At 45.7% G+C, this 23146-nt stretch overlaps 1 protein-coding gene across 1 annotated transcript in view; it reads left to right on the top strand.

Moving 5' to 3' along the window:
* Positions 1–14601: 14601 nt before the first annotated feature.
* The window catches only part of PDLIM1 (PDZ and LIM domain 1), a 43638-nt gene continuing 35093 nt past the window's right edge, over positions 14602–23146 (top strand). The window contains exon 1 of the mRNA XM_058543603.1: positions 14602–14786. Within this exon, the coding sequence (XP_058399586.1) occupies positions 14691–14786 (96 nt within the window). The 5' untranslated portion in view covers positions 14602–14690. The remainder of the gene's footprint in view (positions 14787–23146) is intronic.

The raw sequence follows: 23146 nt of genomic DNA, 5'->3' as shown, positions 1-23146 counted from the left end.
CTCAGAATACAATCACGAGCCACATAACATTTCAGTCAACGACAGACCCCATATATGATAGTGGTCTCATAAGATTGGTACCATACAGCCTAGGTATGTAGTAAGCTATACCATCTAAGTTTGTGTAAGTACACTCGATGATGTTTGCACAACAATAAAATTGCCTAACAACGCATTTCTTAAAATGTATCCCTGTCGTTAAGTGACCCATGGCTGTACTAATACTAATAGTGAAAGGAGGGAAAAATCATCTTGCGTTTTTCTTACAGCAGCAGAAATAAAACAGAAATTAATCTCTCAAATTATTCCGGGCTCATATAAACATAGAAAGTGAAAGTTCTCCATAATTGTAGTCATCCCAACAGAGGTCATCACTGCCAACCAATGTATGGTCCTCCGAGCTTCTCTGCAGTTACTAAATACACATATCTATAAATAAATGGTTTGTATCATCATATACTTTTTTCCTCAACACTAGAACTTGGACATTTTTCCATAATTTATTTAACCAGTCCCCTATTGTTGATGCAAATATTTGAGGTTATTGCCAGCTTTTTACCACAACAAAGAGTGCTGCATTGAGTACAATTATTGGCTCAAAGAGCAGGAACATTTCAAATCTTGAGATACTGCCAAATTGCCTTCCAAAATGTATCATACCAATTTATACTCCTGCCAAGTCTATGGGAGTGTCTGTTTCCTCATCAGCCAATTAAAACTAGCCCATTATCTGCTTCTGTGTAATGCTGTTCCTTGGTTTGCCTACCTTTTCTCTGGCCAGCGCCTTCTCAGTCCTCTTTCTAGATCTTCACTGAATTATCTCTCAACACATGTTCCTGTAGGAAGCAAATCCCTCATCATATAATTTGGCCCACAGAGTCAATTGTATGAGGGGTCCTATCAATAAGTGGTAGAAACCTAACACTACTGGCCATTCTTGAGTCATATCACTGGGAAGAAGGGAGTTGGAACTAGCCTTAGGCAGGAGTAAATCCAGAGACTCAAATTTTCTGTATTTGTCTTAGCGTTTTTGGTCTTATTTGGCTATATTTTCACCTACTGAATGCAGCAAAAGGAAACATGGCTGCAGGCAGCTCCCCTTCATTCTTCCAGTTCTCTGACTCTAGACTAGGCAAAAGGGCCTTCCTGTTTGGCTTCCCTGCAAACAATTCCAGGCCCTGGCGGGCCCATCTTGGATATTTACCCTTCCTTGGACTAATCATTTTGACTGAAGGGGGAGGAGTATAATTGGCAGCCGCACCAGAACCTCATGGAATGGGGGAGAAGAAAGGGCCAGGGGAGAGGTATACTGCTATAATGAGAGAAGGAGGCAGCTGGATAGATAACTCCATGGTCCACTGCACAAACAGGACTTTGAGCATTATTTTCACAAACTTTTGAAAATGGAACACTATTGCCCTGTCCGAGTACAAACTTCAGTGTAGCTGAATGCAGGCTATGTGCTGAAGCTCTGCTAGCCAAGGTCTTGAGAAACACAGTGGAAGAGGATGTCCATCCAGAGGAGGGGACTAATGTTACTGGGCCGGGGGGTGTACCACAGCTGTATCACGCGCTAAAAATATTAGCGCTCTTCTGAAAGGGAACAAAGATTAGTGTCTCAAAGTCATGAAGAGTGTTTGGATGCATTGTATGTGGGTGTATTTGCCAAGTCTTAACATGTAGAAATCAAGCCTGTTTCAGGTTAGCTGAGGCCTTTTAGGACAAATGAAAGAAGTTACTACTTGATACAGGTAATTTGTGGAATGGATTAGCAAAGAAGGTGGTTCAGATTGAAAAGATTTAGGAAAATTTAAGATGAACCCATAGGTGCAGAAGGCCTTGATGAGGTATTATGAATGACCACATGACAGTTTAGTTTATGAGGTCTGTCCTGGAGGACGAGTACTCTGCTCTTCCAGCATCCTCACTCTGGCATCAGCAGAGGCAAAATACTGGATAGATTGAGTCTCTCTGGCAAACTCGTTTTTAAAGTGAGATCTGACAGACTGAGATGAATCTGCAAAGAGAGGTAGATGTGAGAATCATCTTCAAAATAGTAGCATAAATCACGTAGATTGATGAAAGATTATATTATCAAGGTCAGTGGTTCTCCAAGTATGATCTGTGGACCACTTGGAGTCCCCAAGCCCTTTTGGAAAATTCATAAAGTCAAAACTATTTTCATAATAATGTTAAGATGCTTGTGGTAGCCAGCTTCCAAGAATGCCTTCAGTGATCATCACCTCCTGGTATTCACATCCTTATGTGGTCCCCTTCTGCATTCTATCAGGGTTGGTCTCAGAAGAGATGGTATGTCACTTCCGAGTCTATGTGGCTTCTGTCTCTTGCTCTTGGGGAGAAACGGACTATAGTTTAGAACCTCTGAGTGCCAGGTATCTTGTGTTGGATAAATGTGCTAATTCCTCCAGAAAGGAGAAGTATTACAAAGAACAATGGGCTGGGAGTCAGAAGACTCGGGTTCAAGTGCTGCCTCTGATACTAGGTTATGAGACCTCAGAAATGCCACTTAAGCTCTCTGAGCCTAGGTTACCTTATCTGGGAGGAGGAGATGCCTGGACCAAAGTGGAGTTCTGTTAGGAAGGAGGAAGAGGAAGTGATGTTTGGAAGGCAACCTGCGGTGCCCACCACAGAGCTCGCTAGTTATTCCAGTGCCTACTGTGTACCAGCACTTTCTATGCATTATCTCATTTACTTCTCATACCAACTCTTTGAGGTAGATATTCTTATCTCCATTTACAGGTGAGGAACCTGAGACTCAGAGGAGTTTAGCCCAAGGGTCTACAGCAAGTAAGTGGATTTAGTCTGACTCTAAAGCCAGTATCCTTTCCATTGATCACACTCTACTGCCTCCAAGGGACAGACAGCCAGGACAAGTCTGCAGACTAGTATACCTCCAGAACATCTCAAGTTTACCCAAAGATTATAACATCTCCAAGAGTGACATCATTGAATAATGATAATAGTGATAACCATTTAATGAGCAACTACTATGTGCTTGAACATTGAAAGTTCAATAAAAGGTCTATGTTCCTCCTCAGTTAGTCTTCTGCCAGAGTCACCACCAGCAGCAATGGCATAAAAGAAATCTTCATGCACCCTTGCTGATTCCATGTCATCCTATTCTTTACCACTCACAAGCTTCTCAGAAGAGTGGTCCAGCCTCACTGCCTGTACTTCCTCACCACCACACTAACCCTTTATTGCCTGCACTATGGCTGCCATGTGTAACATCATAGATCTGCAAAGCTCAAAGGCCACCAACAACTTGGTACTCCTTCTTTCTGTATTAGTTAAGAATGACTTCAACTGCAATAGCAGGTGGCCCAACAAGTGACACACATAAACAAGTTTATGTGACACAGATGTATTTCACAGAAAAGAAGACAGGGCTGTCAGTCAGTATTTCTGATTCCCTTGGCCTTTCTTTCATGATTACAAGCTAACTATCATGGCAGCTCCCAGCGTCGCATTCTCATACAACTGCGTTTGAAGGCAGGAAGCAGGGAGCAACATAGGACAGAGGTTTTCTCTGTGCTTGCTTCCCTTATTAGGGAAGAAAAACCTCTTCCAAAAGCCCCCCAGCAGACATCTTCTCGCATCTCATTGGCTGGAGCCAATCATGTGGCTGCGTCTAGCTGTAAAGAAATTGCGGAAGGGAAGTGGGCAAGGCAGAAGAGGACTAGTAATGGCATTGGGTAGCCAACCAGCAGTGAGTATCACAAGCAAGCCCTTCCTGGGCACTCTCTTTTTCTTTGGCTTCCATGAGATCTTCCCATCTTTCCCTTCACTGTTTCTTTGAATTCTTTCCCATCTTCTCATCCTCTCCTCACCCCTTCAATATGGATGTTCCCCAAGCTTCTCTCTCTAATCTGTCGCCTGGGCAATCTTACCTATTCTCCTAACTTTAACTATTATCCCTTTTTCTACAAGTTACTTTTTTCTACTTCTTTTTATTTTTTTATTTTTTTTAATTGGTTTATAACATTGTAAAAATTTCAGGTGTACATCATTGTACTTCTATTTCCGCATGGACTACGTCATGTTCACCACCAAAATACTAATTACAACCCATCACCACACACATGTACCGAATTGTCCCTTTCACCCTCCTCCCTCCCCCCTTCCCCTCTGGTAACCACCAATCCAATCTCTGTCCCTATGTGTTTGTTTATTGTTGTTATTATCTACTACTTAATGAAGGAAATCATACGGTATTTGACCTTCTCCCTCTGACTTATTTCACTTTGCATTATACCCTCAATGTCCATCCATGTTGTCACAAATACCTGGATTTCATCATTTCTTATGGCTGAGTAGTATCTACTTCTTAAATTAATACAGAGTTACTGAAGTAAAACAAACTGGCATAATCATTACTACTGAGAAATAACCTCTTAAACTGTTTTACACAAATGTGTATGTAACCTGTTTTTTTTCTCTTATCATAAACAGCTTTCTTGACAATACATATTCGTCTCTGCATCATTATTTTGATGATTACGTGATTTCACGGTATAAATGTGCCATGGTGTATCTAGCAGCCCTCTGTTGTTGACACTTAGGATGTTTCCAATATTTTGCAATAATGAATAATTCTATGATGAACAACCTTTTACATACTCTTTGTACCGTACATGTCTACTTTTTTTCTAGATAAATTTCTAGGAGTGAAATTGCTAGATCAAACGGTGTGCTGACTTAATGCTTTCGACGCATACATATTGTCACACAACTGTTGACAAGACCTGTCAGTTCTTCCTTGGAATTTATCTTGGATTTGTCCTTTCCTCTCTGTCACTAAGAATGCATCATTTTATGCCCTCCCTCAACTGATACTACTTCCTGAGAGCTCTTCTTTGATAAAATGCTTCCTACCCACAAAATGATTGTGGATTTGGATGTCCTCTCATCACCTGTAGCTGGGAGTCCAATTGCAGATGAATGGTCTTAAGTGTTTTTGAAAAGTTTCCAAAGAATTAAAGTGGGGCTCCTTAACATAGGGCATTGGGAGTCAAGGAGGAGGGTAAAAGGGGGTGTGCCAGAGCAATTGGTGTGGAACTAGAGGGCACTTCTAGGAAATTATGGGAGAAAGAGGCCAGGTGAGATGGGGGAAGAGGGAATCCAGGAATAGAGAGACTAGAGCTTTCCAGAAGACCTGCATAAAGAAACATGACCAAGAAGTTAAGCTTTAATCCAGTGGGCATTATAGGGTCAACCCAGAGCAGGGTCAGGCCAGAGACAGATTAAGAGTAACAATAGCCTCCCGTTTACCCAGAAACAATGAAGTCCCTTATATACAGTAACCTTTCCATGACCTGGCAAAGAAGGTCTAGTCCCCTATCAGTTAAGGAAAAACCTCTCTTGATTCTGTTCCTCTCCAGCTACTGCCTCATTTCTCTCATTCCCTTTACAGTACAACCCCTCAAAAGAGCTATCTGTACTCACTGTCTCCAATTCCTCTCTTCTCATTCCCTCTTGAAACCACTCCAATAAGGATTTTGCCCCCACATGCTAACCAAACCCTTCTCTTCAGGACCCTCAATGACCTTCATGGCATTAAATCCCGTGGTTGATTCTCAATTCTCAACTCCCTTGACTTTTCAGCAGCGTTTGACACACCCAATCTCTCCTTTCTCCTCAAAACACTTTCTTTTCTTGGCTTCCAGGATGCCACCCTCTCTTGGTTCTCGTCCTATCTCACTGGCTGCTCCTTTTCAGTCTCCTTTGGTAGTTCCTCCTTGTTTCCCAGGCCAACATCTTACAGTTGGTGTTCCCAGGCCCAATCCTCGGTCCTTGCCCCTTGTCCTACCCACCCCTGCCCCCCAGTGCCCTCATCCACTCTCATGTTTTCAAAAATCCTCTATATGCTCATCTCTTGCTTGGGCCTCTCCATGGACTCAAGACTCCTATATACAACTGCCTGCTCCACATCGCCACTGAAATATCTAATGGATGTCCGAAACTTAAATGTTTCCAGAACTAAATTCCTCAGTGTACCCTCAAAGCTGCTTCTCCCATAGGCTCTCCCCTTTCAGTTAATGCCAATTCCATCCTTGTTTAGCTGCTGTTCAGGCAAAAATGCTTGAGTCATCCTCGACACCTCTCCTGTACCTCCCTTCCTATCCATCAGCAAATGCTTTAAAATGTAGCCAGAATCCAAGCACTGCTCAGACTTCTCTGCTCTCACCCTGGGTCCCAGCCAATAATCATCTCTCGCCTGGATTACTACAACCACCCACTGATGGCTCCTCTGCTTCTGCGCTTGCCTCCTCTTCCATCTGTTTCAGCACAGCAAGCAGAGTGTTGAAAACAAAAGGCAGATCATGTTAATCCTCTGTGCCAAGCCCTCATGTCCTTCCCGCTTACTCCTACTGGTTCTCCAATGCCCCACGAGGCGCTGCCCAGTCAGGCTCTCTGTTATTTCTCTGACCTCATCTGCTGCTCCTCCTCCGCTCCCTCACTCAGCTCTGGCCCCACTGGCCTCCTTGCTGATGACCAATGACTGTGCCAGGCTTGTTCTCATCTTTGAACTTACTATTTCCTCTGCCTGAAATGCTCTTCCCCCAGGTATCTGCATGTATTGCTAACTCACCTGGTTCAGGACTCGAATCAAGACTTTCCTGGGGAAGTCTTCTCTCATCACTTTTATTAACATTTGCAACCCTTTCATACCACATTTTTATATTTCATACCATATTTGTTTCCTTTTTAAAAACATTTTATTTGGAAATAGGTTCAAGATTACAGAAAAGTTCCAAGAATAAGGACAGTACAAAGAACACTCATATATCCTTTACCCAGATTCAGCTATTAACATTTTATCCCATTTGCTTCATTTGTGCATGCTCTCTCTCTTTCTCTCACAGACACACACATACACACACACTCACATACACATAACTTTTTTCTGAATCATTTGAAAATAAATTACATACATATGGCCCTTTATGCCTAAATACTTTAGTGTGCATTTCCTAAAGATAGGTGTACTCTCTTACACAACCACAGTCTAGTTTTCGACCAGCACATTTAACATTGGTACAATACTTTTATCTAATCTACCATCTGTATCCATTTTCCCCTCCAGTACAGGATTGAGTCTGCTATCAGATATATTGCATTTGGATTGTCTGACTCTACTCTCCTTTAATCTGAAACATTTCTACAACCTTTCTTTGTCTTTTATGACATAGCCATTTTCGAAGAATATAGTCCCTTCCCCTCCTCTTTTATTTAATAGGGGGTTGTCTGATGTTTCCTTGTGATTATATTCAGGCTATGCTTTGCTGGCTGGAATGTTACATAGCAATGTCATGTCCTTCTCAGAATGTCATATTTGAGTTACCCCGTGTTCTTTTACCCCTCACTGGTGATGTTAATTTGAATCTCCTGGCAAGATGGTATTGGATTTCATCATGTATTGTTATTTTTTTCCTTTGCATCTAATAAGCAATCCGTGGGGAGATACTCTAAGACCATACAAACATCCTGCTCCTCATCAAACTCTCACCCTAGATTTTGCATCCAATGATGATTCTTGCCTGAATTAATTTTTACTATGATAGTTGCAAAATGATGATTTTCAAACTCCTATACTCCCTCTGCATTTACTAGTTGGCATTCAGAATTCTACTGTAAGCAAGAACCCTCCCTTCTCCTTCTTCCCTCCCTCCCTTCCTTCCTTCCTCCCTTCCTCTATCTATCTATCACCCAGCTAGCTAGCTATCTCACTAGTTATCTACTGTGTGGACTTGTGGATTCTTACTTTTTCCAAAAGACTAGAATTCCTTATTATTTTAATGCTTAAATTGTCCCAAATTTAGCCAGTGGGAGCCCCTTTAAGCAGGCTTCTGTGCCCTTGTAACATGCCCCCACCACTTTTTCAAGCATTTTCTTACTTTCTGCACAACAAGCTATTCCATGCTCATCTTGCATCTATCCTGCTGCAGCTCTAGAATTTCCTTGAGAAGCCCTGGTTCCTTTTATGGTATTTAAAAACCAAGATCAGGATACCAGGTGTACTCATTGCTTTGGACTATCTTTGCTTCTAGGCTCTTTTGGCAGGAAAACATGCATGCAAATACACATATACATACACATACTTATTTAAATACATACACACCTACATATACATACACAAAACATATCATATAGTTTACTTAATTTATTTCATTGTTTATCCATCACACTAAAATGTAAGCTCCAACAAGGGAGGAAATGTTGTCTGTTTTGTTTGCTGTTGATTTTCTAGTGCATAGAACAAATGGAAAGTGTTCAGTAAATAGTTCTTGACTAAAAGAGAAGAAAGGAAGAGTTTCAATAGCCTAAATGACTTGCCAGATCCTCACAGCTGACAAATGGCATAACTCTTTTTTTACTATGCTTCAAAGACCCGGAGCAGATATTTTCAGGGTCATTTTCCCACCTTAACTTAATTTTTTTTCTGACCTCTTTTACCTCCAGACCTCTGTAGCTTGTATCCTCTGGGATTCATAACCTCAAGTGGTCAGTGGGTGGGGGTTGAAGGCAGAGGCTAGGTGGCTAGGCCTGGGGGCAGGAGAAGATGCCAAGAGCACATCACCCAGCAGTGATGGCTGAGACCTCTCTGCAGCCTGAAATGTGGCCTAATGTGGGGGATAGATGGGGACAGGTGGTGGTACCTGGAGTCAGCATTGTCATTGCTAGCTTGCCTCCTGCTCTGTTCTCACCTAGCAGCAGCCCTGATGCTACCCAAGGAATAACCATATGGAAGCAGAGTGTTAGAAGTAACAGGAGAGAAGACAGACCCAGAGGCGACGGGTGGGGACCCAGCAGAGAGGAAGCCATCCTCTAGGAGCCCTGGCGTCATGGAAACTGGCCCTGCCACTCCATCTGTCTTCAAATGCTATAAATAGTCGGTTTCAGTATCAGCCATGGCCAGACCAGGCCAGCAGCACAGGCAAACCCTGAGAGGAAACGGATTTGGGGGGGGATGTCACAGAGAGAGTGCATGGGTGGAATGGGTGGAATGAGATGAGGCTAGAGGAAAGCCTTTGCCTGCCCCCATTGCACACCATATCAGATCACTGCCATTCAGAGTTTTCCCCACAGAATTTTCCAGCCTGCCTATCATCGAATAATGTCATTTCCACCAGACCATCTCCCACCCCTCCTACTACCTTGTTCTGTTTTGTTGCCCTTATGGCCTTTCCGCCTCCACATTTGCTCATGCTTTTAGAGCTTATCTCAAATTCCACCTCCTCCAAAGAGGAAGTCCAAAAAGCCATCCACTAAAGGATTTAGTCTAGTTGAGTCGCTGACACTTGGGCTGTGGGTGTCCCTGCCAGTGGAGCAGGGAGATCTGGCCCTTGGGACCTCCATGAATTGTAGACTTGAGAGGTCTTCTGGGATTCTAGGAACTTCTGAATAACCTCCTGCCTCTCCTTTTACTGTTACAAAGCCCCCCAGACCCTCAACTCTTCCCCTGCCGCCCTAGACCAGACTTTGCCTTGTTACTTGGATACTGAGTGATTTCAGGGAAGTCTCTTAACCTCTATGGGCCTATTGCAGGCTGAATTCCCTGGTTCCTGAGACAGAGTATAGGGTTCAGGATGTTTATTGAGGGCCCTTGGGCTTAACACCTGTGGAAGGGAGTAAAGAGGAAGCTAGACTGGGCAGAGGGAGAAGTTGAGCAGCCATGTAGCCCTGACAGCCTCAACCTATTCCACAGGGAGCTCTGGAGCCAAAATGAGTTGTCCTGTTTTGGGCCAAAATGACCAGTCCTTTACCCCAACCTAGATCAGTCATTAAATGCAGGCAGCCTGGGGAAGGGCATGCCCTTGGGCAAGACTGCTCTCTGCAGTGGAGGTAGTCCCTGAAGGAGCTAAAAGTGAAGGCTGTCCACCTTCCAGCAGCTGGGACAACAATCCCCTCCATGAAGGGGGATCTGCGCAGTGCATTGGTGCCTCAGCTTCCTCCCCTCACAAGGGCGTCACAACACTTCATTGGGCTCTTGTCCCGATGAAATGCAACAAAATATGTCAGGTGCCTAGAACATACACTGACTCATAGTCACTATTTAGTAATGAGGACAGTGTTTATTGTCTGGGTATTGGGCTCGGGTCTGTTGGGTAACCCTGACCCCAAGACACCTTTCCTCTCTTGAGAAGGGGTTGAAGGGGTGGCTCCACATGAGCCAAACACTCAAATTTGTACTTTTGTCGTTTCTCTAGATGAGGTTACACATAAAGCCACAGAAATACAATAATGACATGAAATATATTATCAGGTCCCGTTAGCAGATAAATTATATTTTTTATTACTTCATTAATTATCTTGTGAACAACACTGTTATATTACACTGTTTTTTTTTTTTCTTAACTTCTCCAATATAAATGTTTAAATGAACTACTTTGTGATCCTGTTTTGGAATTTCTTCTTCTTCTCCTCTTAATATTCGGGGATGCTTGAGACATGGTAGTGGTCCAGGACCCTCTGTGAACTCTGGCGCCACCTGTCTAGGTGGGAGCCAGGAGGCAGGCAGGCAACATAGCTGCAGGTCTTGGGTTGGCCCCTAAATTCCTTGTCTGCTAGGCACCGGGTGGGCTTTGGACCCACCAGCTTATCTGTCCACACCCTTACCAGCCCCAGGGAACTCCAGTCCGTGCCCAGGTGTCTTTATGGCCAGAGAGCCATGGAGCATACTCTGTGCCGACTGGAATCCGAGAGGCACCCAATCCCGAGTGGCCACTTCAGGATTTCCCCTCAGCTGGAGCAGGAAGCGGGAGAAAAGCAAGAATTGGGAGCCAAATTCCCTACCGAGTCGCTGGCGCAGTCGACGGCACCTCCCTCAGCCGTGTCGCCGCCCAGGGTCGAGCAGTGTGGGATCCCAGTAAAGGACGCGCTGCCCCTGGGAGCGGCGTTGGGGGTTGAAGGGGACTAGACAGGTAGGATAGGATCCGGCGGGGAAAGACGTCTTTGTTTTGCAAGCCTCTGAGCTTGGGTTTCGGTTCTTTTTACAGAAAAGAGAAGCAAGTCACTCGATGTCATTTGACCATAGCGCCCCGGGCAGTTGCACCGGTTTGGGGACTTGGAAGCCTCTGCGTGCCCGGCGCGCGGCTGCGGCGAGACCAGAGCTTCCGGCTCTCTCACCGCTGAGTACAGGCAGCCTCAGCTCCCAGCGTGGGCGCAGAGTGTGGGAGTCACCTACGCTCAGTCTCAGGTCCGGCCAGAAATGCTCAGCCCCAGAAGAGGGGTCTTGACGGCAATCTCCAGGAATGGGAGCTCTGCAGTCACCTGGGCGAGTCCAGGAGTTGTCCTGAGATTGAATAGGACCATATGTAAAGCCTAGCACAGTCCTAGGAAATAGACCTGTCGTTCCTGGAAGCAAAGTCACTGAATAGTGGTTCTGGAGGGTCCTGGCAATGGCACCTTCGGTGTGGAGGTTGCCAGCTCTGCAGAAGCCAGACTGTGGGCATCCTAGCAGAGGCCTCCGACTCCGTCTGCGTTGTAAAACTGGACTGAGAGCTGGAAAGACCCACTGTCCCCTGTGACTTCCTGGACCAGTGCTCCTCTGTCCGTTTCCTGCTCTCCTCCTCTCCATTTCTCCTGCATTCTCCTGCACCCCCTCCACCCCCTCCCTACCCCCACCCCTACCCAGATATTTGATGGAGGCTGTTTAAGGTCAAGGAATTTCGATGGAATGTATTATAATAATAATAACAAGGCAACTGAAGTTCAGAGAGGTTGCTTAAGGTCCTTCAACTAGCACTCAGCAGGAGTTAAGGGTCTGAGGGAACTGGAGAGCACAGATCAATAATTTTATGGTGTGTAAAATAAGACAAGGTTGCCTATATTCGGGGGTCAGAGCTGTCAGTCCATCACTGTGATGTTTTCTGAGTACATGCTGTGTGCCCAGCTCAGTGCTAGCTGCTGGAGGAGAGGAAGGAGATCAAAAAGAAAGAAGATGAGGCCCCTGCCCTGAGGAAGACTAGCATTTAGTCTCCATCCAAGGAACTGAGACCATTTTATTGATTTTTGTTTTGAAAACTTTACATCATCATTAGAGGAAATTATTTTAAAAAAATTTCCCCAATTCCATCTCCCAATACAAAGTTAGTTTTTATATTTTCTCCTAATTTTTAGCAATAGGTAGACATAGTTTTCATTTTTTAACATAAAATATACAAATAATTTAGTTTACAAATAATAATATTTGGTTTACAAATAATTTTGTTTCACATTTCCCTGTCTCCTCATAGACTTCATGGTTATCATTTTCATGTTGCATACCATTCCCTGATTCGGCCATACCACATTTAGCTACTTTTCTGTTACTGGTTGATTCCAGTTTTGTCATTATAAATAATACGGCTATAACTATCTTTGTACATATAGCTTTTTTCTTCTTAAATTATGTCCTTGGAATCAGTGCCCAGAAAGCAGATGACTGGGTCAAAGTGTTGGCTGTTTTATAGCTCTTGCTATGTAGAGCCAGGCTACGACTGAGGCCATTTAACAACTACATGAAGCAACTGAGGACTCACAAGCTCTCACAAAAGTACTAGTGCCCTGTATCTGTAAAGAATGTATAGAATAAGCACTTATTGGCACCCACCGTGTATCAGGTCCATGCTAGCAGGACACCCCGGGGATGAAGGAGAGGCAGTTCCCACCCTTGGGGAGCACAGACGCTGTGGCTTTTCAACCTTTTTCTCCTCCTAGGACACAAAACATTCAAAACCGCTACATATCTAAGGGCAAACGCAGAATTTCGTGATTCTTCAAAATTCTGCGGGGACTTGAAACACTAACATGTTTTCTAATCAACAGAATCTTAATCAAAGAGGGTGTATTTTTGGCTTTGATGAGGGTTCTTAGCTGTAACTCCATTCATTTTTCTCAGATTCAAGAAAGGATATCAGGATGCAAGGGGGTGAGAGGGATGTACAGACAACATAAATCCACTTTGATTTCTAAAAACAGCAAACCATTCCCAAACACAGGCATTTGTGGTATGACACAATCGGACAAGAGGATCCTTTTATGTGTAAATCTGTGCACAGGGCTCCTCGGTAGGTAGGCCAGGATCACAAGGAGACAGAGTTGTGCTTTTAACAAATGCACTGGGGCATGTGCTCTGTGCCAAGCACTGTGCTGGGGTCCAGGTGCCAGGACAAATGGGTGCGAAGAAAACTATGAAGAACCTGGGCCCCAGAAAGGGTAAGTGGTCATAGGACGGCCAATGTATTTGCATTCATTAAATATTACGTGCCAGGCACTGGGACACAGCCAGTGACCAAAACAGATGAAAACCCCTATCCCCACGGAACTAATGCTTAGGGGTGGGGGTGGGACAAATAATAAGTAAAATGTTGAGTATGTCAGATGGTGATAAATACAATGGAGAAAAATAAAGCAGGGGAAGGTGACAGGGTGTTCTGGAGAAGAGGTTTTAAATAGGGCGCTCAGAGATGGCCTCACTGAGATGATGACATCTGAACAAAGAGAGAGCAGTGGGATGGCTGGGAGAAGAGCACTCCAGACAGAGGCTCTGAGGCAGGAGCAAGGAGGCCGGTGGTGGTTGGGGGGCTTGCAGGAGGAGATGAGGTCAGACAGGGAGTTGGGGCCATCGTGTGGGTGGCCCTGTAAGCATTTCAAGGATTTCTGCTTAATCATAGTGAAGCTGGGACCCGGTGGACAGCGTGAGACGTGGTCTGGTCTGGCAGGGAGAACGCGCTCGAGGGCGAGGGTGGCAGGGAGCCCATTTAGGAGGCTAGCGGCGGGCTGGCAACCCAGGTTTTCACACTCAACTCAGTGTCCTTTCCATGCGCTTAGTCCTTGGTCCGCCCCAGACTTGAGCTCTGAGCTCTTCGTAAGGTCAGAACCTACAGCGAACTCCAACCTGGAGGAAAGGTTTTTAGGAAGGTTCTGAAGTCCAATTATAACATCGTGCGATGGTCTCATTAGCATTAGAAAAGTTCCAGTACGGGGTTCTCTAGCTCTGGGAGCCTGGGCAGTGGTCCAGTTACGTCACTGATCTGGGGTAAATCTTCCAACCTCTGGCCAACCCAGTTACTTCACCTGTAAAATGGAGCAAAAAGCCCTGACTGCTTCCTAGCATCCAATGAGATCATTTGAAAGCAAATTTTAAACATCATTATCGTTTATAAAAAGCAAATAGGGACATGGAGCTAACCTCAGAGGGTTGATTTCACACTGCACTTCTAAACTCGTTTTAAAAAGCGCCAAGCCGGGGTTAGTCTCCTTCGCGGTCTGTCGGAACCTGCTTCCCTCTCACCTAGCGCCCGGGGCGGGGCTGGGAGCAGCAGCAGGGCAGTGAGTGGGGGCGGCAGGGCGCGGTGCTGGGGGCTAGGGCGCAGCTGCTGAGAACACTGACCCCCGCGACCTGACTCAAGGCCCTCTCGGCCGGACTCCCAGCCGGGGCCTTCTGCGGCGCTCTGGGCTGGGAGCGGCTGCGGGCCACCGGCGGGAGGACAGGCGGGGCTGGCGGCCGCGACGCGGGATGGGCGGAGCCGCCCCCGCCCTCGCTCCCTCGCTCCTCCCGCCCGCCCCAGGCGCCCGGGGCCAGCCGCGCGCTCTTTCTCCGACAGCTGCCCGAGGAGCCCATCGCGCGGTGCCGCGTCCTGCCCCGTCTGTCCCCGCGGGTCGCCGCCCGCCGTCGCCGAGCCATGACCACCCAGCAAATAGTCCTCCAGGGCCCGGGACCATGGGGCTTCCGCCTCGTGGGGGGCAAGGACTTCGAGCAGCCTCTCGCCATTTCCCGGGTAAGAGCAGCCTGGGACGCGCGGGGAGCGAGGAGCTCCCAGGCTGGGGAGCGGCGTGCCCCGGAGGGGCCTTAGGGAGGCTGGAGTCCCGCGGGCGCTGTCGGAGACGGCGGGTTCGGGAGCCCGGGACCGAGCAGGGACCGTCGGGCGTTTCCAGGTGCGCCGCGCGGTGAGCGCTTTCCGCGCGCCTTGGGCCCGCTGCCCCTTCCCCAACGCTGCGCTCCCGGGAGAGCCGGCCGGGGGCCGGGCGCGCCCTTACCGCATCCGCGAGAAAGCAGGGGGCCGTTTTCGTCCCTTTGCCCCGGAAGCACGGCCCGGCGTGTGGACGCGCTTTGTCAGCGGGCGAGGGAGTGAGGATCCCGCGGACCGCGCGCTGGGAGATAGCACTTTCACGATCTTCATAAGTCGCAGAGTGGCAGAAAGCAGTGTGTAAGCAGCAGGAAAGTGAGGTGGAGTGGGTGGGAAGTTTACTGGGGGCGAGTGGGATTAACTTTAGAAACAACAACCGAAACAAGTAGTTTTCCATTCTTTGGACTTGATGCATGGCCAGGTCTCACCTCGCTCATGCCCTTTTGGAGAAAAGGCGGGATTTTGGAAACAAACCCGAATAAACCCTCTTGGACCTTCCCCTCCTCTTACAGGACGTGGCTGTGCCATATTTCTGCCTGGCATTCCCAGATTATCAACCTGTCAGCCGTTTTGCCCCGGGAATACTGGGGTGGTATGGGGTCTCCACCTTGTGTGTGTGTGTCAGGGGGAGGTTGGTACGTGAAAACTTCTTAGAGTGGCCTCATCTCTTTGGAAGGGCCCAGGTTCAATCGGAGCCCACCGGTCCCATCACCCCCAAATAAAGCAGAAGCCCCAGGGAGACCCAGACTCAGGGTTCAGAGAGCCAGGCTTTGGTCGTCTAGTCTGGACTAAAGGCAAGCTTCGTGTCCCATTGCGAGTTGCCACATTCAATGCCTGCACCTAGAAAGTGGCCAATAAATATTTTTTGGCTGAATGAAAAAAGGGAGCGAAAAGCAACTGCCTGGTGTCCACGTCTTGTCTAAAGGCCTCAACATTCCATTCTTGGGTCCATCTGCTTGCTGAAGCTGACCCTAAACTTGCCTCCCCAGTCATCTGAACATCCGTCTTGGAGGGAAGGGGAAAATCACTATGGGTCCTTTTGACTTAAGTCCCAGCTTCCAGCAGCTGAAGGAGCATGGTGGGAGGTGTGGGAGGAAAAGAATTGGGGGCCTCTTGGTTTCTCTGCCAGCCACAATTATACCCATATTTCTTTCCATGTGGGCCTAGTGGAGTGAGGAGGTCTTCTCTGACCAGCCCGCACACAAAAGGGGCAGGTGCCTCAGTTCTTAGACCCTGTCTTCCCACTGTCTTCCACCTGCTGACCTGAGGGAACTGCTTTGATTATTCTCGCAGGTACATGCTGTCTTCACTGCCACCAACTGAATTCCTAAAGTGTAGGAGCTGTCCCTTTCTTTTATCTGGACCCCCGCCCCCAAGCCTGGCACAGAGTTGAACCTGGCCCAGCCCAGAAATCTTTGCAGGCTTATTAATAAATGCTTGGCCAGGGTAGGCACATTTAGACTTGCTTACCTCACAGTCCATTTGTCCTTGCTCTTTGTGTCTATAATTAACCTGTCAGCCCTCTCCACTTCTGAATTTATATGTGACATGAAACCTTTTTTAAGAAGTGGGGGATATATTGGCAATCTGTTAAAAGGGCAGTTACCACCTGTCATTTTAACTGCTTTAAAAAGTCTTAATACAAGTGACATTGTATAGGAATGACACTATGGGGTAGAAAACACAACACTGTAAATTCATTAGTTTGTATCTTCATATATTTATTTATTAGCGCAGGTTTAATAAGCGTATACCGTATTCCCAAAACTGTGCAAAGCCCTGGGGTCCCAGAAATGAGAGGACACAGTTCCATTCTCAAGGTGTTCATGGTCTGGTGAGGGAAGCTAATCTTTATAATGCCCTTGGCAGGTGCTTTAATTGAAAAGTGAAAGTGACTCAGAGGAGGTGACATTCTCATGCTGACAGTAATTTACTTGTTTCTTCATCTCATTATTTCCACATCAAAAAGATGTGGGCCTCCTCCTGGGAATGGGAAAGTCATTGTCATAAAGGGACCCTGAGGTGGCCGTCGGAGATCTGGTGCTGGTCTGGTTTCTGCTTCTTACTTGAGCTGTACCTGGGGTGAGCCTTCTACTGTTTGAGGCTGCCTTCCTTATCTCTGCAATAATCATTGGCTGCGAGTTAAGGTATGTGAGAGTGCCCTGTAAAAAGTGAACAGTAGTGAGGAGGTGTGAACATTGACAGAGTTATACACGCCTGGTTGGTAGATGTGCTAGGTTTATCATCCTGGGCAGATACAGTTTGCTAGTATGGATCTGTATATGTAGACTTTGAGTCTCCACACCAAAGCAAACTATAAAATTAGGCTGGAGAGGAGTGCCTTTTATTTAAATAACTATGTTTGCTTTCTCTTGCGTGAATTAGTCTGGTATTGGCTCCAGTCTTTTGTTAAACTGCTAAAGCTCCTGAATATAACTCTGTAATCTTGTGTACTTGAAATTGTTTCTTTTTCTTTTTTAACTTATGTTTTATTGTGAAATAAAAAACTCATAAAATATAAATGCATAGCAAATGATTATAAAGCAAATACCTGTAAAGTCACCACCCAGGTCAAGAAATAGAACATTGCCAACACCCCTGCAGCTCACTACACACAACCCTATCCAGACTTACAGTAATCACCTCCTTGTTTTTCTTTATAGTTTTATCACCTAATATGCATCCTGAACACCATAGCTTAATTTTGCCTGTTTCTGCACAGAATCATACAGAACACATTTGTGTGTGTGTGTGTGTGTGTGTGTGTGTGAACAGGAGCTTTCACTCCTCAATATTTTCATCTATTTTACTGTGATAAACAAAATTTCAATCCAGATTTTCAACTTTAAGTGGACATAAACTAGCTTTCTTCCTTTTCCCTCTTTCTCATTTAAGCCCTCTACCTTGGATTCCCTGATGATCCAGCCACACATTTGCCACTGTCCGCTGAGATTTTTTTCTGTGGGTTCCTGCTCCAAGTCTATCTAGTTGATCTCCAAATCAACTCCTCTAAATAGAGGAGTTGTCTATCGCCTTGCTTTTTTTTCCATGTCAGTTTCTTATTTCCTCTAGTTGCTTTCAAGGGAAGCCTTCAGAGAATCCACACCCAGGCCCAAATTGCTGCTCAGTTTATATTGACTGTTTTTCTCTCCCAGCAACTGACAAAAGACAGGAAGGGGTGGGGCCAGAGATAAGGGGATGCTCTTGGTGGGAGGAGCTGCTCCTTTGCTTCTTGAGTGCCTGGGAAGCCTTTGCTAAGAGCAGCGTGGTTTTATGGCGAATGCTGGTGCCCTTTGCTCAGATATCCTAAGGGGTGCTTAGAAATGGATAGTCTGTAGCCAGAGGGTCTTTTCTGATTTGTGAGAGTGTTGTTTCCAGACTCAAGTAGGTTTACATCATGTCCTTAAGGTGGAAAGAGCAGGACTTGTCTGTCAGATTATGAAAAGCAAGAAATGTTCATGAAGGCTCATTATGCATTAATTGCCCTTGCTCTGCACTCCCTATCTGTGAAATCGATCACCTGGGACATATTAGCTACTCCAGCTGATCACAGTTGATCTAAGGAGAGAAAAGGAAGAGGCTGAATCAAAGGGGATGAACAGCATATAAGTGAATCCTGTGAGCCTGCTGGCGTGAAATTCACCAAGCATGTTGTGGGCCTCTAACCAGACACTCTCCCCCTTCCCCAGCTGCTGGGATCCAACCTTGCTGGTTTGTGTTTGAGGAGGAGAGAGGGGACCAGACACTCTCCCCCTTCCCCAGCTGCTGGGATCCAACCTTGCTGGTTTGTGTTTGAGGAGGAGAGAGGGGACCAGACACTCTCCCCCTTCCCCAGCTGCTGGGATCCAACCTTGCTGGTTTGTGTTTGAGGAGGAGAGAGGGGACCAGACACTCTCCCCCTTCCCCAGCTGCTGGGATCCAACCTTGCTGGTTTGTGTTTGAGGAGGAGAGAGGGGACCAGACACTCTCCCCCTTCCCCAGCTGCTGGGATCCAACCTTGCTGGTTTGTGTTTGAGGAGGAGAGAGGGGACCAGACACTCTCCCCCTTCCCCAGCTGCTGGGATCCAACCTTGCTGGTTTGTGTTTGAGGAGGAGAGAGGGGAGAAGAATGGCTTTTAGGTATGGCAGCCTGGCTGATGACGGAGAGGAGATGATCATCTAACCACTGAGGTCACACTCTCCTAGGCTGCTCAGGACTGGGAAGAGCACCAAGGAATTGCTCTTGTGCAGGGACTAGGCTGGGACTGGCTTCCAGGCTGTCACATTCCGTAGGCTGGGCCTTGCCATTGCTCCACGGAGGAGAGGAAAGGCCATATTCTTTGCCTTGTACAGAAGGAAGCTCAGGTGCCCATAGGCTAGGTAATTTGTTTGAATTTACATAATTTTTCATTGACTGAACTACTTCTTAACTTCTTTGTAAAGGAAAGCGTAGAGACTGGTTAAAAACGAGCAAAAGTGGCAATGTCAGAAAATTGATTTTTTGTGTGTGTGTGAGGAAGATTAGCCTTGAACTAACATCTATTGCCGATCCTCCTCTTTTTGCTGAGGAAGATTGGCCCTGGGCTAATATCCTTGCTCATCTTCCTCTACTTTTTTTTTATATGTGGGATGCCTGCCGCAGCATGGCTTGATGAGTGGTGCGTGGGTCCGCACCTGGGATCTGAACCTGTGAACGCTGGGCCACTGAAGTGGAGTGTGCCAACTTAACCACCACACCACTGGGCCGGCCTCAGAAAATTAATTTTTAAAGGATGATTTGACTTCCAGTATGTCTCAGAGGAAAGCCTGGGGAAGTTGCCAGAACTTCTGTATGATGCCTGGTAAAGTGTCAAGGGCAGGGACTCAAGCTGAGCTCCTGTCCTGAGTACCACACTGGGAGACCCTGGGCAAGTCACGTGCCTTCTGTGGGGTTCAGTTCTTTGTAAAGATAAAATAAAATAATAAACAAGCAGACCAATGGTTTTGTACCCTTTGAATAGGAGGGCCCACTTTTTTATTGTTGAAAAGTGTCCCAGCGTCTCATATGGAGTTAGTTGTACATTCAACCATGAGTTGATTGAGAAAACATATTATGAATTCAGAAATGTTTTCAGATGAATTTGTGTTTTGTTATTCATCTGTGAATATCTGTGCCCAGCTGACTCTTGTGTTATTCACAAATGCCTCTGTTTACACTTGAAAGATTTATGTGAGAAATATTTTTTTATTGGCTTGAGATAATGACCATAGTTAAAATGTATATAGGACTTTTTATATGCCTTTAAGTGTTCTAAGCGCTTAATATATTCTCTCAGTAATCCTCACAAGTATCTTGTGAGGTCGATACAGTTAAGATGCCCATTTTACAGATGAGGAAATTGAGGCATGGAAACATTGAGTACTTTGCCCACATCTTATAGTGGTGAGTGACCGAGCTGGAATTTGGCTGAGCAGTCTGGCTCCAAAGCCCATGGCTTTAATCTCTATGTCATGATAATATTTTAATAGCGGCAAACATTTTTCAAATGCCTACTCTCTGCTAGTGCACTTGCATTATCTTCTTCTGTACTTCCCACAACCCGTGACACAGGGACACAGGACACAGGAAATTGCAGAGCTAGGATTTGAAGCCTGGCAGACCGACTCCCAGACCAGCTTTAACCATTATATTCTGCCTGCTGTTAAGCCGTAACTGTCAATATTTCATTGGTAATAGTGTTACCCAGCACACAGCTGTGAGAAATGGTAATGGTGCAGGCGTCAACATGAAGGGTAGGACCCTCCTGGGTTCCTTACTCCAGAGCCTCTTGTGCCCATGAGGGTTGGGTGGGTGTCTTCCAGCTGCTTTGTGGCCTCAGCCCGAGTGCTCCTGGAGCTCAGAGCATCCCACAGAGCAGCACCTCCCTTCCCTGTTCTTTCTGCAAAGCCAGAAGCCATGGCCCCACCTGGGACAATTAACAGTCCATATGGGATTCCATGTCCATATGGACAGTGAAGAACAGAAGAGCAGAGGAGTTGAAGGACTGGCCAGAGTAAAGCCTGCCTGGGTGGCTACGAGGGGATTTGGGGGCAGTTTTGTGGCAAATGAAGATGACCAGGTAGTGCACAGATCCACCTTGCCCAGCCAGTGATGGGCCTGGGAAGTGGCAGCCAAGCCAAGTCCAAAATGAAATATACCCATGAAAACCTAAGACAAAAGTAATTTCTGTATGACACTTAGCACCCTGTATGATTGTTGATATTATTATTAGCCTCATTGGGGGTTAGCTGGAATGCTTCTCCGTAACTGAGCTCTGTGGTGTATTTTCATGTGTGTAGTGCACTGCCTTCTTGGTAAGTGCTGTAAACATTAAACATGATTTTCTGAAGAACACTCTGGTTTTGTAGGAGGCCAGGTTATTGACCAAGGACTCGGGGCCTGAATTTTATAGACATGACTACTCATATCATATCAAATCAGACAATAAGGACATAGGTATGATATATATAAGATAAATATGTCTAAAATGCATATAGATAGATTAAATTCGGATGATGCAGCAACAGTTTACATCCATTTGTTTTTAAAAAAATTTATAAAAAAATACTCGTGCTTCTCAAGCTGAACATACCCATACCTGTGACCTGTTCTCCTAGTTAAATACTCAATAGAAATGTGTCCACATGGGCACCAAAAGCCACGTCAAGAATTTTCAAAGCGTCACTATTCACAGTAGCCCCAAATGCAAAGCCATTCAAATGTCTAACAACAGTAGAATGGATGAATAAATGGTGGTATAGTTATATGATATAAAACACCACAGCAATGAGAATGAAGGATTTACAACTATGCACAATGACATGGATGAGACACACGCACACGCGCGCGTGCACACACACAAACACAAACACACGATGTTGAAGGAAGGAAGCCAGATGTAAAAGGGTAAGTAGTAGGTGATTCCAGTTATATAAAATTAATCAGAGAAAATTAACGTATAGTGTTAGAAGTCAGGATCCTGGTAACGTTTGCCAGGAAGTTAGTCACGGGAACAAGGGACGAGGGGGCTTCGGAAGTATGCGTAATGTTCTGTTTTTTTATTTGGGGCTGTTTCCGTGGGTGTGCTGTCTGTATGAGAATCCATCCAGCTATATATTAATGATTTGTATACTTTTCTGTATGTGTGTTATACTTTAATAAAAAAGTTTATATAAAATCCCTCATGCTTGTTATAAAAGATCAAGTAATACAAAAATGTGGAAAGCATGAGGTAAAAGTCTTCCCAAGTCTTACTTCCCAGTGGTAAACATTAACAGTTTGCTGCAAAACTTTCCAGACTTTTTCCTATTCACATTTTAAAGCATTTTAAAAATCAAATTACTATATCCTGGTGAACTATTTAGAAGTCACTGCTTTGTACTTTCTGTATTATTTTTACTGCAGCAAATAAAAAGTTAAAGACATCTTGATGTTGTGGGAAAATGCAGTCTTGTTATCAGCCTGATCTGGGTTCAAACCCTGTCTTGTCCATTTGTTAGCTGTGTCCTCGAGTAGGGTTAGCTCCTGAAACCTCAGTGCCCTCATTTGTAAAGTGAGAATACTAATGCTTGTCTTCAAGGGTTGTGGTGAGGATTAAGATTATGTATAGAGAGAGCCTAGCACTATGGCTAACGTATAGGAGGCATCAGGGTACAGTGGTACTATTAAAAAAATAATAATGGCAGCTACTATGTATTCAGTGCTTTTTATGTGCCAGACATTGTTCTAAACTCATTACAAATGTAATCTCATTTAATCCTTCCAATAACCTAATGAGGTTGATACTATTATAAATTTCGTTTGAGTCATTGAGAGGAACCTGCCTAAGGTTATATGTTTAGTGAATGGTTAGGCTTTGGGTATGAGTGGTAGTTGTTGGAGCTGTTTAAAAGCACAAGGTGGGGGCCGGCCCGGTGGTGCAAGGGGTTAAGTGTGCGCGCTCCGCTGTGGCGGCCCGGGGTGTGCCGGGTCATATCCCAGGCACGCACCGACGCACCGCTTGATAAGCCATGCTGTGGCAGCCTCCCATATAAAGTAGAGGAAGATGGGCATGGATGTTAGCCCAGGGCCAGTCTTCCTCAGCAAAAAAAAAAGAGGAGAATTGGCATTGGATGTTAGCTCGGGGCTGGTCCTCCTCACAAAAAATAAATAAATAAATAAAAGCACAAGAGGTACGCAGGGGCTTGTATGGAAACTTTTGACAGACTCAATGACTTCTTGATAAATGAGGGAA

Source organism: Diceros bicornis, chromosome 6 (assembly GCF_020826845.1).
Source record: "Diceros bicornis minor isolate mBicDic1 chromosome 6, mDicBic1.mat.cur, whole genome shotgun sequence".
In the NCBI taxonomy this organism is placed as follows: domain Eukaryota; kingdom Metazoa; phylum Chordata; class Mammalia; order Perissodactyla; family Rhinocerotidae; genus Diceros; species Diceros bicornis.
This window is presented reverse-complemented; position numbering and strand designations above follow the sequence as displayed.